The following is a 17,897-nucleotide window of genomic DNA, read 5'->3' on the forward strand; positions in this document are numbered from 1 at the left end:
GTGAATACATCTCTTTAATAAAAGAGTCTAATCAGACACCCTAATTTTTTATAGCAGGTGCCAAACATATTTAGCCACTCCTGTCAATTGATATGTATACACAATTTTGAGGCCAAAATTATTTTAGACAATTATAACATCCAGTTAACATCATTAATATTAGTACAGTAAATATTTGTTAATATAATTTACCTGACTCCAGATGGTCATATCCGGTTCATCCAGGAAGGAAGACCCAGCTTGCTCCTCATCAGCCTCTGCTGGGGTGGAGGGAAGGGTGGAGGGAAGGGTGGAGGGAAGGGTTGAAAGTAATGCCCTAGCTTCATTCTGGTCATCAAGAAAACGGAGTTGATTGTAGTACCACAGCCTGGGTACATAAACATCATCTGCTGATGCTCCTGATCTCATTGATTCCTGGATCTTCTTATGCTCCCTCTTATACATATTCCTCAAGACCCCAATTTTCTTGAGCAATGTCTCCATTGTTGCTTCCGGGATGGTCGCCTGGACAAAGGACAGAAGTCTCTCCAGCGTTGACTTCCTCACATGCTTTGCATAATACTGAGGGTGTTTCACCTCCCACAAATTCCTCATCTCTCGATATTTAGATATGAAAGCTGTAAGGAACTCTGGATCCTTAAATAGGGGATTCATTATATCTGGAAAAGATAAAGTCACAAGACAAAAAACACTTATTATTAGGTTTCTGCTAACCCCTCATCATCTTCTCCCTATGTAGGCCTCATCAATCTATCAAGCCATATAGGCCGCTTGCTACAAAGTCATGACCTAAAACCAAAAAAAAACATTATTTAAAATTACCTTCATTTTGTAACGTCCTGGTCCACTATCACCTACGCACAGAACGTACGTACGACACGTGCGCAAGGCCCCTCTTTATACACTACGCATGTGTGAAACTCCGCCTGCATCGCCCGCCCCTGACGTTCAAAATTAACTCATGTTCTCCGCCCCCTAATTCGACGCACAGAACGTACGTACGACACGTGCGCAAGGCCCCTCTTTATACACTACGCATGTGTGAAACTCCGCCTGCGTCGCCCGCCCCTGACGTTCGAAATTAACTCATGTTCTCCGCCCCCTAATTCGACGCACAGAACGTACGTACGACACGTGCGCAAGGCCCCTCTTTATACACTACGCATGTGTGAAACTCTGCCTGCGTCGCCCGCCCCTGACGTTCGATTTTAACTCATGTTCTCCGCCCATTTTTAGTTACGGCGCGTAGTGGGGTAAATAATGGCGGAGACACCTGACATGTTGACTACCTCAGGTAGCGAAAAAAGCCCGGAGGCTGGAACGTCAACCAGATCTGTGAGGCCTAGATTTAAGGCCTCCAATATGAGTTTTGAAGAGATGGTGGAGATGGTGGCCATTCTTCAAAAAAAGGACTATGATGGGAAGTATGGGCCGTACGCACGGCCAAATTTGCGCAAGGCCAAAATAATGGCAAAGGTGGTGGACACTTTACAGGCTTCTTTTGGGGTCCAGCGCTCCAAGGATCAACTTCGCAAAAGATGGTCTGACCTCAAGCTCAGGGAGCCGGATCAATACAGACGGATCCGTAAAGTGCTTAAAAAAAGTAAGTACTTGTCGTGTTTTTCTCTTGTGTTTATTACCTTGTATACTGCTCCATGTGCTTTTCCTTCCTATACGATTTTTTTGCTCATCGTTTCAAACGATCTTTTAATAAACCTCGTTACATATCTATAGATATATCTATCTATATATATGTGTGTATATATAGATAGATATATAGATATATATATATATATATATATAGAGAGAGAGAGAGAGAGAGAGAGAGATAGAGATAGGTAGATAGATAGATAGATATAGAAATGTAAAACGTTCTTTTGGAATATTTTAAGTTATCTTTTTTTTTTCTTTACATTTAGTTATATATTTAGATTTTGTTCCAGATATATATATAGAGAGAGAGAGAGAGAGAGAGATCAAAAGATTATTAACTATATTTCGAGATATTGATATCTAGATATCTATCTATCCGATATGTCTTTATAATTTTAAATATTGAGGTAAAATAGGAACTCTACACAAACCACTTCACTCCAAATGTTTGAAAATTACTATGTACTAAAATATCTGTGTGCTAAGTAGATTACTAATTTTTTGTTTCACATAGGGGAAAATTCACTCAGCCAACAAGAAGACAGTCCACCCCAAGCCAAACAACATGATTGGGAAATCAGCCCAAGCCCCACTGAGGATGTGGAGGAAGGAGAGGTGGGCGACATGGGCACCCCACCAGGTGAGTGTCTGACACACCAGCTTACGGTAATCTATGCATGGCTGTCTTTTCTTTAATGTAATTTTTCTACTCTATTTTAGGGGATCTGGTTGTGCTTGATTCAAGCAACAGTGCCACCCCCGAGGATGTGGAGGAATTATGCTACATGGGCACCCCACCAGGTCAGTGTCTGAGACAACAGCTTTATTATGGTAAGGTAAACTATGTATGTGTGCATATTTCTAAACACATTTTTTGGTTTCATTCCACTTTAGGTACAAGAAGTGACTATTTCACCTCAGACAGTGCCCAACGGCTAATTGGTCAAATAATGGCCTGGAATAAGGAGATCGATGAAATGCGTAATCGGCTGGATCGTATGCAGCAGGAAATGAAGGACATGATTGATGTTTTGGGTAGAATCTAAATGCCCTTTTTGAAACCCCAAAACATCGATCATGTCCTTCTTTTCCTGTTTTGCTGACCCCATTCTGGGCCTTCTCTTTTTTTTTTTGGCTGAACATATATGGCTGTTTAACATAATTTAAAAAAGGAGGGCTGTTTCTAGAAAATACATAAAAAATCCACAAAAAAAAAAAAACTTGATTTTATAAAAACCAAAAAAAACAATAAAACTTGATTTAAAAAAACAAAAAAAAATAAATAAAAAAAAAAAGGATTTTAAAAAACCAAAAAAATAAACAAAAAAGGATTTAAAAAAAAAAAAAAAAGCCTGTTTGCGAAAATCAAAAAGGCAAAAAAATTTTTTTGTGGATTATGTAGAAATATTTAAATATAATTATATTTTTGCAAATTATTAAGATATCATTATATTTTTGTCTATGAACATTTTCTACTAAATGCATAACTGAATGCATAACAACGATTAATAAAAACATCTCCTTATAGGAATTAAATAAATGTGTGGTTTGTTATTTCAATGCTCAGTATCAGTTTGGTTATAATTGTAAAAAAGTTGTTTACAGTGGCAATGGAGCTTATTTAGACATTTAAAAGGAAAATACAGTTGGCACTACAACTGCTCGACCATAACCTAGGAGAAAGCCCAAAAGAAAGGCAAGCAATAAATATAATTCCAGATTTCATCAATATTTTTTTTTATTTAAAAAAATTAAATATCCTGGCCCATTGCAATGGCCCCCCTACCCATAAAATAATTAACATATTGCTGTCTAACTTGACGGGCACTTTGGGGGGCCAAGCCAGTACGGACAGTATCCAGGCCCGTAAGGTTGTCATCTATAAGTCCGGCCTCAGGCCCAACTGTTCCTATATAATTTAGAGAATGTTTGTGTAAAAAGTTGTGCAGAATGCAGCACGATAAAATGATAAAATTAAGTTTGTATTCCGCCAAATTAATGGATGTTTGAAACAGGCGGAACCAGCTGGCCAGAATTCCAAACGCATTCTCAACCACTCTTCTAGCTCTGGCCAGCCGGAAATTAAAAACCCTCCTCTCCGGGGTGAGGGTTCTTTGGGGGAATGGCCTCATGAGGTGCTTGCTCAGAGCGAAGGCTTCATCGGCAATGAAGACAAAGGGGAGTCCTTCCACGTTATCCGCATCAGGTGGCAATCCCAGGCCACCACTCTGGAGACGCTGGCAGAACTCCGTCTGGGCAAATACTCCTCCATCCGACATCCGGCCATTCTTCCCCACGTCCACATATAAAAATTCATAGTGTGCCGACACCACCGCCATTAAAACAATACTGTGGAACCCCTTATAATTAAAATAGTATGACCCCGAATGGGGTGGTGGCACGATGTGGACATGTTTCCCATCTATAGCCCCTCCACAATTGGGAAAGTCCCAACGGCTGTCAAAATGGGATGCCACAGTCTGCCATTCCTGTGGCGTTGAAGGAAACTGGGGAATCAAACAAGAAAACCAAAATCATTCATTTGGAAGCTAACATTGCAAGAAAATTATACAATTAAAAACATTATTCCCCAGCATCAGTATAACATTAAATAATTTAATTCTTCTGGAATAACTAATATGGAAAGGCACACTTATCAGATTGCTCACCCCCTCTGATGGAACATTGATTACATTTTAGGGGGTTGTGAAATCCCTAAAAAAGATTACTTTTAGGACACGCAGGAATTTAGGGACTAAAAAGGCTACAAGACTGCAGTTGTCGCACTCTGCAGGTGCAGTTGCTAACCAGCTTACAGTAAATGAGGTAAGGTAAAAAGGCATTCATGTTGCAAGGAGTACACAATCACATGCAAGGGCAATTAATGAAAACACTTTGTGGCTTGCATATGATTTGATGATGGAAATCAGCAGAGCTTCTGCTCATTTACTAAAGCACTGGAACAAATGCACTTGTAGAGTGCACATGCATTTTGCAAAGTGCAACATATATTTGCTTTAGACAAATCAACACCACAGAACATTCAAGCAAATTTTTACGAGGGTGGGGGGGGGGGGGGGGGGTTGGGAAATCAAGCTAATTGCTAATTATAAGCACACTAAATACACTCAAACAAAATACATTCAAAATGAGTAGACTAGGTGGATATGTTCCCATCATTGCATGCTGGGGAGGTTATTGAAGGAAAATATACATGCATGACAAAAAATAACAGGAAAAAAATCCAGCATGTGTGAGGATAAAAAGGGGACATTCACACTATATTGCAATGATGGTAAGTAGTGTTTGAAGCAAGAAATACATTACATTATCAAAGATTACATAAAAGAACATGTGATGCTAATAAAAGAAAAATATCTTACCTTAATATAGTCCTTCTGCAGGACCTGGATGATGGCAGAACAGGTCTCTGGGATAATGATACCCAGAGCCTGGGGGGAGATGCCTGTCGAGAACTTGAGGTCCTGCAGGCTTCTCCCTGTCGCCAAGTACCGCAACGTGGCAACTAGCCTCTGCTCCGGAGTGATGGCTTGCCTCATGCAGGTATCCTGCCTGCTGATATAGGGGGTCAGCAAAGCCAACAAACGGTCAAAAACGGGGTCCGTCATCCGGAGAAAGTTCCTGAAATCCTCAGGATTATTCTCACGGATCTCACGGAGCAATGGCATGTGACAGAACTGGTCACGCTGGAGCAACCAATTCTTGGTCCATGAACTCCTCCTCGCCCTGTTCATGGACTGGTCTTGGTCTGAAGAATAAACTACAGCACCAAACACATACAATGCACGAGCTCGACGACGAGTACGTACAGGTAACATGGTTTCAAAACGGTCGGCTGGTCAGAACGCACTAAACAGAACGCACTGAAGAACAGCAAGGCCTGTGAAGAGCGACCTGAAAATCAGGAACGAGCGGACAATAAAACAAAGATTTCTCAATGCCAACTGACCAAACGCACTGAAAAGCAGATACAAACCTCACAAGCACAGACTGAACAACAGTTAAAACGAACTGAAAAATACGAGTCTCACAAGCGCAAATCGTCTCTCACCAAACTTCTACTAACACGAGATAAACACGAGATTAGCAGAAGGAGCCCAAAGGGTGTCGTACGGGCTATTGAACTTCCGTTTTATAGTCTCGTCGGACTTGGTGTACGTCACCGCGTACTAGGCTGTCGTACTTTTGTGTGGTCGTGTGTAGGCAAGTCCGTTCGTTAGAAAGTCTGCCGCAAGTCCGCCGAAGGTACGCCGGAAGTATGTCGGACAGGCTGTCGGACTTTTGTAGCTGAAAAGTCCGACCGTGTGTACGCGGCATAACAAGTGAAAGTGAGAGAGAAAAATATATTTTATCAAAACATTCCGCATTCTAGCATTCTTAAAAACAAAATATTTTAAGTAGCAGCAACAATGCTGCAAAGGAACATTTATTTCAGAGAAAAATACATTTCATTTCAACATTAAAAGGATTTATTTGGGGAAGTTACAATTGTACCATTAGAATCAATGGCTAAAACTTGCATTGGACTATAATAGCGCAGACTTTCACTTCCAAAAAAAATGCTCTTTTACTCAGCGCTCATTTTCGTATTTACTATAGCGCCTGGTAAAAAAGACACTGGAGCTAAAATGAGAGATATTTGCAGGAATGAGCATGCTCAGTTGTGTTGGCACCTAGTTGTACAAAAACGGGGAATTTATCTCTTCTCAGACTTTTAAAGATATTTCAGTGTAGAAATCACTTTTTCACACAGTTTAAAAGCAGATTATCTTTAAATAATATACCGCATATTTCAGTACTATTTGGGCAATTATATCATGCTCTAAACAATATTTCTATGTGCAATTCTCCAGGTTTTAGCAGAGTAAAGGTTTGGTTTCGCTATTTGGTTTCAGGGAACTATAGTAAATTCGATTTTGGGAGTATTTGTTCACCAGCGCTATAGTGAATACCGGTTTAGTGCTAATTAGTGCTAATTACCGTGATTAGCACTAATTTGCGGCAATTATCGCCGCGGCGCTATAGTAAATAACCCCCATTGTGTCCATTCAACATGTTACTTGGAACAAAGTCCACCTTCTGAATGCATATGCAGATTTCCATAAGAAAGGGAAACATATCAATTTCTGTGTAAATTTGCACAGGTAAAAATATAAATTTCTGTGTAAATTTGGTGCTGTTGGGCCTGCTGCATAGTTGGAAAATCCTATTCATCATAATATTTCCTAGCTCAAAATTCAAATGTACTATTAACCGTAACTTATTTTAGCAAAATGCTGTATACGCTCTATATAAAACGAAACTTTTAAGTGGGGATTTTGCAAAGTCATTTTTGAAATTGTTAATATACAAGCCTCCCGCTGCACTCAATACAGACAATCCAATAAGTGTAAAGAGGAACTATTCCTCCAGGGAGTTTTCATACTGGGCAAGCAAAACATTAAATATATTAAAAAACATCCTATTACTCACTGTCTACTAGACAGATTTATCACTAATTGAAATTTGGGACATTTTTCATTTTCCTTTTTGCTTCGTCTTATTTTCATTAGATTATTCTCAGCTCAATACCTGGTCTAATACCTTTTACCATAACACCTCCAGCACTAGTAGATTGATTTTGAAAGAATTGGATGTTTCATTTGAAAGCATCTGCAGATGCCCCCCCTGCCTGAGAACCCTGGAGCGATGCAGTATCAGCTGTGAATAGGTTCATTACCAACAGTGTCACCATTTCTAGAGGTCATTGCTAAAGCCTTTGTGCTCAGGTCAATTGCTTGGCATGCCTGGAATGCTTTTGTGTCTCCCCATATCCCCACAGCACAGTCTTTTTATATTATATGTAAAGTACTGTTTGCAGTGGGTGCTGATGTCATACATGTTTTTCTGTCGCTTAGTAATCAAAATGGTGGGCCTCATTTATTAATGTGAAATAAGCATCGTTGTTATTGGTCCATGGCAACCCATTAGACTCCATTTTTAGATTCCCATAGTCATTTTTCACACCAGGTATTGTATTTGATTGGGTGAGATAGAGGGCCCTTACTTTTGATACTCTGATGAAACAGACTTCATTCTAAGAGGGGAGCAGATTACCTTATTTCCTTGTGGGGGGAGAGAAGCTGATATTCAGTAAAGGACCTGACACCCTCAAAAACTGTTGACTTTCTAAAATTGCATTTGTGCTATATAGCCAGTTTACAGCGCAGTATTTATGTCTTCCAAACTACTTTAAACAACTTTCCAGAAAAAAATCTTGAAATAGAAAGTGCAAGTCCCCACTGTCCTTTCTTTGCTGTGCAGTAAATCCTTCACCCTCTGCTAACACCATAATAAACATTTTCTCTATAGAAAACAATGTCTACTGGACTTCTAGGTCACTTGGTGCCTAGTATAACCACATGAGTGGCCAGGCTGTCAAGGACACATAACTTCACATCGGAAGCCCCTCATCACATTAGAAGTCCCCCTTCACAGCAAAGTTCCCCCTTCACATCAGAACCTCTTTATACATCAGAGCCCCCCATCACATCAGAATCCCCTTTTCACATCAGAAGCCTAATTTTCAGATCAGAATTTCCCCTTCAGATCTGCCTCCCGCCTTGCACATTAGAGTCCCCCTTTCACATCACAGAGCCTCCCCTTTCATATTAGTGCCCCTGTCCTACTTTACAATCTTTACCAATTCAGCAGCAAAACACAGCATGATAGGCGCCTTGCTGGATCAATGATATGCATTTAGCTGGTGCAGTCAGCCTGCCTGCCAGCACCATAGCAATGTATGACACCACGGAGTTTATTTACTAAAACTGGAGAGTGCAAAATTTGGTGCAGCTCTGCATAGAATCAGCTTCCGTTTTTTTTTTGTCAAAGCTTAATTGAATAAGCTAAAGTTAGAAGCTGATTGGCTACCATGCACAGCTGCACCATATTTTGCACTCTCACATTTTAGTAAATCAACCCCACTGTGTCCTGAACGTTCAGCCTCATTGGTTGTTGTGGTGCTAGAGTCCAGGAAAAACCTTGTAGCAGGCCAGAAATGTATTGCAGGTTGTAGTTTGGAGACCTTTGCACCATGCCAGGGGTCAGCAACCTTTTTCCATTTAAGAGCCGAATTCAATGTATGTGAATGCATGGTGGGCCGCATTCAGCTGCTAATAAATGAAGATAATAATAATCCAAACATAATAATAACAGTACAGGTTTACCTCACTTTAAGGTGCTTCACTTATACAAAGCCAGTTCACCCTGAGGGAGCATGCGTCTGGGAATTCGGATTTTACTGCCCCCTCCCTCACCCTGGCACCCAAGGGTGACTGACACCAGCCCTGCCAGTCAGCATGGTCTGGATATGGGGTTCCTGTCCCTTAGGGGAGATGGGGTCCTGGTCCCCAGGGGAGATGGGGGGGCCCCTGTCCCCAGGGGTGATGGAGTCCCTTTTCCCAGGGGTGATGGAATCCCTGTCCCCAGGGGTGATGGAGTCCCTGTCCCCAGGGGTGATTGAATCCCTGTCCCCAGTGAGAAGGAAAAAAGACAGCAACAGGCGCCTCTTAGTAAGACTGTAATATTTAATGGCAAGTTAGCATTAAAAACACTCACATGTAACAACATGATTGTCCAGCGCAGGGGATTCCAGTAAGAGCCATGGATGATCTCTTCAGTCTAGATGGAAAAAAGCCTTATTCCTCTATGCTGTCGGCTAGTCTGTCTGCAGCACACTTCCAGGATTCGGTCGCGATCCAGAACGAGGCTTGCAACGCAGCCAGGCAGTCACATGGAGGGCTGGAGTGCAGAGTTCATAGTATGGGCTGTACTGCCGTAAAGCAATGCGTTTCAGAGCATGGGCTGTAATGCGTTGGCTCCCTGTCCCCAGGGGTGATGGGGTCCCTAGGAGGGTCCCCCTTATTGCAGTGTCCTCTGTACCCCCATAGCAGTGTCCTCTGTCCCCTTCAAATAACTCCCATAGTGTCCTCTGCCCCCCTCCACCTATAGCAAGTTTCCTGTGTCCCCAAAAGCAGTGTCCTCTGTCCCCTGCACCCCCCACTTTAGTGTCCTCTGTACCCCCATAGTATCCTCTGCCCCCCTGCACCCTACCCCACACACACACTGTGTAGGTAGAACTCTCCTACCTTACATAGGTGTATGGCAGAGCAGAGATCGGCATCACAGGGCTGAATGGGGGCGGGAACTGCTGAAGTTAACTTTTCACATTACCAGGCTGGCGATTGGTTGCTAGGATCACCTGGCAACCAATTACCTGCTGTTTAATGTAAAAAGTTAACTCCAGCAGTTCCCACCCCCATCCAGCCCTGTGATACCGGCCGCTGTCCAATGAAGAGGAGAGAAGCGATAATGTCCACGGGCTGGGTGCCTGTGAATTAATCATGGGCACTGACGGGCCGGACATTTAGTGGTGGTGGGCCGGGTGCGGCCCGTGGGCCGTAGGTTGCCGACCCCTGCACTATGCCATCAAAAAAGAAAAAAAAGCTTTGGCTGTACATACAGTATACTGTACTTCCAGTTGTTGTGTGTACATATGATTGCATATTAATGACACATATCAACATTTTAAAAATTCAAGGAAAAACCTGTGTAGTCAACAACAAACAGATTATATACAAACTTGTAATAGAAAAATACCTGCGCAGAAATCAAAATGTATTTTTGTAACAAAAGCCAATAACTTTTTCTTCACTCTCATAACACACATCTTTTTTTTTTTAGGAAGATAGTGTTGGAGGGACTACATTGTTGAACCTAATTGCTAAGTAAACCAATCGTGACAAAGTTGCCCTCCAGTCAGAGTAGCCGAGTAGAAGACCCTGTGGCCATTTACTGTGTTCACATGTAAACATATGTCGTAATGATATCTCGCACATACCAGTAATTTATATGTGAACTGTCATCTGCTAGTCAGCAGCTGAAAAATATGGAATCCTGGTAATTATAATAGACAACATAGACACTTCCTGCAGTTTATGTAAATTAGCAACAATATAAATAATACATTACAAATCCACAGATAAATGACATATCTAGCATATGTGAGATATGTAATTTCTCTATGAATTTCCAATGTATTATTTATATTGTTAATTTGTTTGACATCAATTATTTGTTTGTCTAAATATTGCTATTTTTAATTCATAGTGATTGCATATGCAGTACTCGCTAAAATTATCCTGAAGAAGCCATCGCATGGCGAAACATGTAGAGCTGGAGTTACTGCATTTTTCCATAATCGTATAGACACTATATGATGATAATGTGCAGAATTTTAAACTAATGTTTTCAATAAAATTTTGATATATTTTATATTCTTGTTGTGTCTTGGCACCTTTAAAGTCCCATATTTCCCTTTTTCCTCAAATTCTGTTAAAGCGGAGTTCCCACTGTTATTTTTTTTTTTTTTTTAGGATCCATATCTTTATTTAAAAAGGATTTTTAGAGCACTCATGTTTCTTTGCTGAATCGGCCCACGATGGCCGATTTCGTAGAGGAATATAATTTATATTCCTCTTTACAGGCAGTTTACATAGTGCTTGTTGGCATGTGAAGCCCACAAGCACTATCTTCCGGGCTCTGGTGCAGCTGAGCGACCAGCATGCACTGCCTGTTCTCGCACATGCGCCGTATGTACGGCGCAGCGCCGTACACTTCAGACGTTACCATCACAACAGGCAGTGTCGTCGGAAGTGTCCGTCCCCCTTGTGATGGCAATGAAGCCCTCGGCGCTGCCCAGTTACTCCTGGGAAATGATGACAGCCATCTCCCAGGAGCACTTTTTCCAAGGGAAATGACGTCAGGCGCCTTGGAGAGGAAGAGGCAGATTACGAGGGACCCCCTAGCAACAGACCTGAAAAGGTGAGTAAAAAAAAAAAAATTTCCAAGGGTTGTTATTTAGATTTAATGCAGCAGAATAATGTAAAAAAAAAAATATGACTGGAACTCCGCTTTAACTAAGAGATGTGGTGCCGATGGCTTTCTGACATCCAGCAACCCATTGATATATTGTTCCTCAAATGTTAAAAGTGACCCGTGCAGAGAGAATATGTCCTCTCTGACCTCTCTAATTCTAAATGATAACTTCTTGATTGTTATATGATGTTTGCAGTACTATCTGCATCTCAGACCTAGAACAAGCATTCAGATCAGTTCTGAAGGTACTCTTATTATACATTTAAACCATTAAATCAACATGCCAGCCAGTTGTCCTTTTTAAAAGTCAGTCAGCAATAGCTGGCTACATATTTCTCTCAATACAGCTGTTTTTTAAAGCTGGGTTTACACTTATGCATTGCAATAATGCAATGCAAACAACCCATATTAATTTTTATAGTTAGTCTGGTTGAAAAAAAAATCCAAATCCATCTAGTTTAACCAATAAAAGGAGACATTTTTTTTTTTACAATCCTGTATACACAATCAAGAGGAAGAAAAAAAAACAGCAAAGCATGATCCAATTTGCTCCAGCAGGGGACAAAATTCCTACCGGATTCCCCGAGAGGCAATCGGATTTTCCCAGGATCAACTTTGCCTATAAATATTAGTATCCAGTTATATCATGTACTGTACATTTAGGAAAGAATCCAGGTCTTTTTAAAGGTCATTCATTTTGAATTGCACTTTTACACTGCACGTTAATGCATGTCTTTTAGGGCGACACAATGCAGAGATGTTAGCCATTTGTGTATTGTGGTGAGGTGCATTCATTAAAAAAAGAGTGCATGTGCACAGCATTGTTAATTTTGTCGACTAAAATATTTTCATCTACTAAATTAATACTATTTCAGTCGACTAAATACGACTAAAACTAAAACTATTGAGATGACTAAAATATGACTAAAATGGCGTTTTAGTCAAAAGACAATGAGAAAAACTGAATTGAAATTTGACGTCAAAATTAACACTGCACTACCACATAAGAATATGTAGGGGACATCTACTAAGCTGCTAAAAGAAAAAAAAATAAGAAAAGGCTTTTCTTATTTTTTTTTTCTTAATATTTTTTTGGTGATATATTCAGGTAATATGCGCAATGGCATTACAGCCAATAGAGTTTACAGTTTTTTTTTTTTTAAATATTTTCAGGTTGTACTTCTGCTTGTATAAAAGCAATATATTTTTTTGTTTATAGAACTTGGTTTTATTTATAAAGATGTTAAATATCACAATGGTAAATCTGTGTCCATAGTGCATGTTCAAACCTTAATATCATAAATAATAACCTGTTATTAGATATTTACTCCAGGAGAATATAATGAGTTTGGCAATTCTAAAGAAATGCTTAAATAATGCATTAACATTTAACTGAACTCATTCGATTTTGGACTACTAAAATGTATTGGAGATTTTAGTCGACTAGAATTCAACTAAAACTAAAATGGAATTTAAATCAAAAGACTAAAATATGACCAAAACTAAAATGGCATTTTAGTTTAAAGTCTATACCTAAAACTAAATCGAAATTTGATGTCAAAATTAATACTGGTGCACAGTATATGCATTGTGGCAGCGCATTCAAAATGAATGCCTTAACACAATGCACTGCAACACACCAGACAGGTAAGAAGTAGGCTTAAAGTAACTTTGTCACAATTGGTGCGTTCTAGGTGAATTTATGATGGTTGAAAGTTGGCCTGAGACCCTGCCCTCCTTCCCCTTAGGCCATCCTTTTGTAAAGCCAGGCCTGTTTAACCAATAGAGAGGTTGGGGGGGGGGGGGGGGGGGGCACAGGACAGATGGGCTTAAAATTTGATCAAAACTTCATCTGTCTGCATCTCTGGACTTTGTTTGGCATTCAGTTTTGTTCTGCAGATGGCAACAGTTGCTTATTTACCGTATTTTTTCTTCATATGCTCAGTTTGTATTCCCAGGTATGACATGTTTAATTTAAGGGGCTTACTTTGGGCTGTAGATACTAGTGATTTCTTTTGATGTATTACTAACCCAATGAAAAACTCAACAGTTCATGGTTGTCTTTTCCATTGTATTCTAGGGTGTTTTTACCTTTTTAAATTTTGTCCCCTGTTGTTTCTGGTTAGAGTAGACCCCTCCTTGCCCCATATCCCTATACTCATCCCCACTGACCATCACTCATTGAGACACCAATCATGGTCCACTGCATGGGGCTGCTGCCCCTCTCGCTGTATATATTTATAAGGAGGGTAGGTCACTGTTGGAGACTCCAGGGGGAACAGGGTACCATACTACATATATTTTGGTCCTTCCCAAAACTGTCACATTTCTGGGAGGTACGAAGAATCTCACAAAAATTTATTGATTACATTCTTCCTGATGATCCTTCCTTCTTCAATCCCCATGTTTTAGATATTCTGGCCAAAAGATATAAAAAATCAATACTCAGTTATCTCCTTAAAGCGGAGTTCCACCCGTTTTTTTAGTTTATTAAAAGTCAGCAGCTACAAAAAGCATAGCTGCTGACTTTTAAAAAACCGACACTTACCTGCCCCACGGTCCAGCGATGTGGCCACCCGGAGGCTAGCTCCTCTCCCCCTCCTCTCCTCGGCGCCGTCATGGTAACTGTGGGCACCTGGCCGTGGCTTACGGCTTACGGCTTCACTGCACATGCGCGAGTCGCGCTGCGCTCTCCTATTGGCCAGCCGATCTTCTGGGACCTGAGTTGTGTCCCAGAAGATTGCTGGCAGGGAGGGGCTGCCTAGGGCGAGAGGAGGAGTCGCCTAGGTGGCCAAAGATAGGAAGCAGGAAGTGGGACAGGAAGTTCCACGAAAAAAAGGGTACACACTCCCCCCCCCCCCCAAAAAAAATGACATGCCAAATGTGGCATGTCAGGGGGCGAGGAGTGCTTAAAGTGGAAGTTCCACTTTTGGGTGGAACTCCACTTTAATGATGCCAAATCATGCATTCCACTCCAATGAAAAGACCCATATCACTATGTATTTTAAAGTGGAGGAACTGAACACAATGGAAGACTTGATTCTCTCATCTCAAAGCAAACATGACGCTTATTCTGCAATGTGGCTTAATTGGAACATCTTCATATTTTCTGATGAAGCCAAGGCGCTCCTGGACTCCACTTAACAACAGTGATCCCCTGTCCCTCCTGTGCCTCAGGCGGGAAGTTTTTTTTAATTTTCCTGCCCCATTTCCCCTATCTTCCCCTCTTAATCTTACTTGTATTCTATAGTTCTATACTCTTTATATTCTTCTGAAATGTAAAAAAAAGCACAGGGGTTGATTTATTAAAACTAGAGAGTGCAAAATCTGGTGCAGCTCTGCATAGAAACCAAACAGCTTCCAGGTTCTTTTGTTAAAGCTTAATTGAACAAGCTGAAGTTAGAAGCTGATTGCCCACCATGCACAGCTGCACCAGATTTTGCACTCTCCAGTTTTAGCAAATCAACCCCATAGTCTTCTCTGTTACAACATCTTACTTTGCAATTGACATTTGGCACTGGTGGTTAGTAGTGACAGCACCTGCACCCCATAATTATGTTATGCGGAACTGCACTATATTAGACTATACCTAATTCATCTTTTGTTAAACTGTACATTCTAAATGGACAATTGTAGTGTAGCATTGTACCCTTAGGCGTACTTTCATGTTTAGATGTGTCTATATCACTGAGATTTCTTCACTTGAGCTCTGTATACGGTTTTACATGTAAGCAATTGTTGTATTTGCATACTGAACACTATAAATAAATAAAGATTTTACAAATAAAGAGGTCACAATAATATTTAACCATTTACCCCCTTTATTGGTCATGTGATCAGGTGTCACATGAGAAAGTGCAGGGAGCTCATGGGGAAGCTTCACTGTGTCCTGGATTGGATTTACAACCTTTTAAAGGCTGTGCACGTGTTCCAATGTATATGTGAAAGCTTTGGAAGTAATTGACAAACCCAAGCCTTTCAGAATATTACAAATTGGGTTAGAAATCCCAATCTCCTATATGGCTAAAATCTGGCACATTGGAACTGACAAAGCTTACTCTAACAAGGCCAAATAATTTCCAGGACCCCAAAACTAGATAAGTTTTGCTAAAGTGGACCTATTGGAGATATAACTTATGTGCTCCTCCTTAGCAGCAAGGTATCACTGGAAATTTTTTAGATGGTTCTAACACTGCTCATTAGAACTATCTAAAGTAGATCTTCAGTGTTCATTAACTGTTGCTTGGGGAGTCTTTGTTGGTAGGACTTGAGTACTTGAAACACCTCTGACAGAAGATGTTTGGGCTCACAGTCTGCACCTTGTACTCTTGATCTTTTTCTCAGCATGCAGTACAAGACTTCAAAGTATATATAGAAATGTCCCTTGGATGTTGAAAAGACATTGATTATAAGATGTGCTGATTTGGAATTTAATAGGTAGACCATGCACTAACTGTGAATGTTAAAAAGGAATTTCCTAATGAATCATTCATCAGTCCTTAAAGACAAGGTTGTTCAGCTTTCATATTGCTGGTGTTCATCAGGCTTAAATTGAACATGTCTGGATGGCTCACTCCGCAGCCTAGATTGGAAGATAATTTATATTACAATAGCTATGTTTTAGAATTTAATTCTGCTTCATTTTCTGCAGTGAAAATGGATGAAATGCATCAGAACAAAACTGTGATTAATTCTTCCGACCTTATTGTGGCATCTAAAATGTATTTTAATTGCAGCACAAGCTTATTATACTGTCAGGTTGTGAGTATGATCCACGTTGTGCGCAGGGCTGAATGCTGTACACTGCTGACATACATCATAATGCCGTCCGCAAGATGACAGCTCAAGGGGAAATCTTTGATACTGCAGTGGACATCTTTATGAAATTCTACTTCAAACATCTTCTCCCACGCATCCTAAACAGAACCACCAATTAGAACCAATGACATAATGATCACTTCTCTTTAGCTTCAAAATAGACAGGATCGTCCTCAGAATGAACCTATTTTATTTGCATTTACATGAAAGGAGATATGGATGAAAAGTTATTTTTGGAGACTGGGTTTTCAGCTGCTAAGAATAAAGAGTTTCTGACATTTTATCTGACAACAAAAAAATAAGAGTGTTTGTATTTACAGTACTTGTATATGAAAGGTTTTGCTCAACGATCGGTTTTCCAAGTTTTCACTGCAGACAAACAGGTGACTGCAGTTCTATTCCATTTCAAGTGGTCTATTGTAATCATGACTGTCTCTTGGCTATGCAGAAGTTGATAGCTTTTTTTACAAAACGGGCACATTATTATGAAGTGTGGAACACTTGGTCTTGCTAGGGGGGATGTCCTTTCTGTGATAACTCCATAATAGTAGTTGTGGGTGTCAGAAGGAGAATGGATTTTTCCAACTTCTATTACCTAGAGTTGTTAGTCTATTACTAGAGTCACTGATGAATGCTGAGACTCTCAATACAAGTTTGATACCTAGAAAGTCCCAATATCCAATGGAGCAATGAAGCTGCAGTGCAGTACAGCTAAGGGTCGTTTAGGTGATTATTCCTCAACTTTTAGGAAGACACCACCAAGTTAGTCTCTATTAACTATTCAAGCCTTACTACTGCCTCAAGGAACAGATATCAGCAGGCCCAACTTCAGTGGTCTTCACCGTTGCTCCACATTACTGACCAAGACTAATCAGAATTTGAAGACGCATACAAAGGCTCAGTGATTTTCTCAGGGTATAGAGTAATAAACTAAAGTTGTTCCAGCAATCCCACTATACACCTGCTAAAATCATTCAATGGTAACGCTCTCCATTGCAGTATACTTTAGGGGGTGTGGGGAATCTGCTGACTTGTTCCATTTTTTTTCTGGACCTGCCACTATGTCTGGGACTAGATATAGGAATTTTTGATTTGATATTTGTCCAACTTCTATTTGTGAGTGTCTCGCTCAGACATCCATAATGTACCTTTCATTACATTTTATTATCAGCTATATAAATGTATTGTTTTGCCCTTATTTACAGCTGATATATGGAGCGACCATACATTACAAACAGATCCTGATCTACCACCGGGCTGGAAGAAAATCAATGATATTGCTGGAATTTACTACTGGCACATTCCAACTGGAGCCACCCAGTGGGAGCGTCCTGTATCTGCACCAACAGATCTTCCTGGCTCACGGAAAGGGTCCCTTAGCTCTGTCACATCATCTCCCACTCCAGAGAATGAGGTAAAGCACTTATTTATTGTAAGAACAATTTTTAATGTATGCTTAAGCTATTGCTGTTGGTCATTACTGCTGT

The 17,897-nt window shown here is 40.4% G+C and overlaps 1 protein-coding gene across 9 annotated transcripts in view; it reads left to right on the forward strand.

Annotated features, from left to right (window-relative positions):
* The window catches only part of APBB2 (amyloid beta precursor protein binding family B member 2), a 488,394-nt gene that overhangs the window by 253,757 nt on the left and 216,740 nt on the right, over positions 1-17,897 (forward strand). For all 9 annotated transcript variants that reach the window (XM_073608526.1, XM_073608531.1, XM_073608532.1 and 6 more), the window contains one exon: positions 17,616-17,824. In XM_073608526.1, the coding sequence (XP_073464627.1) occupies positions 17,616-17,824 (209 nt within the window). The remainder of the gene's footprint in view (positions 1-17,615; positions 17,825-17,897) is intronic.

This window comes from Aquarana catesbeiana, linkage group LG01, assembly GCF_042186555.1.
Source record: "Aquarana catesbeiana isolate 2022-GZ linkage group LG01, ASM4218655v1, whole genome shotgun sequence".
Taxonomy (NCBI): Eukaryota; Metazoa; Chordata; class Amphibia; order Anura; family Ranidae; genus Aquarana; species Aquarana catesbeiana.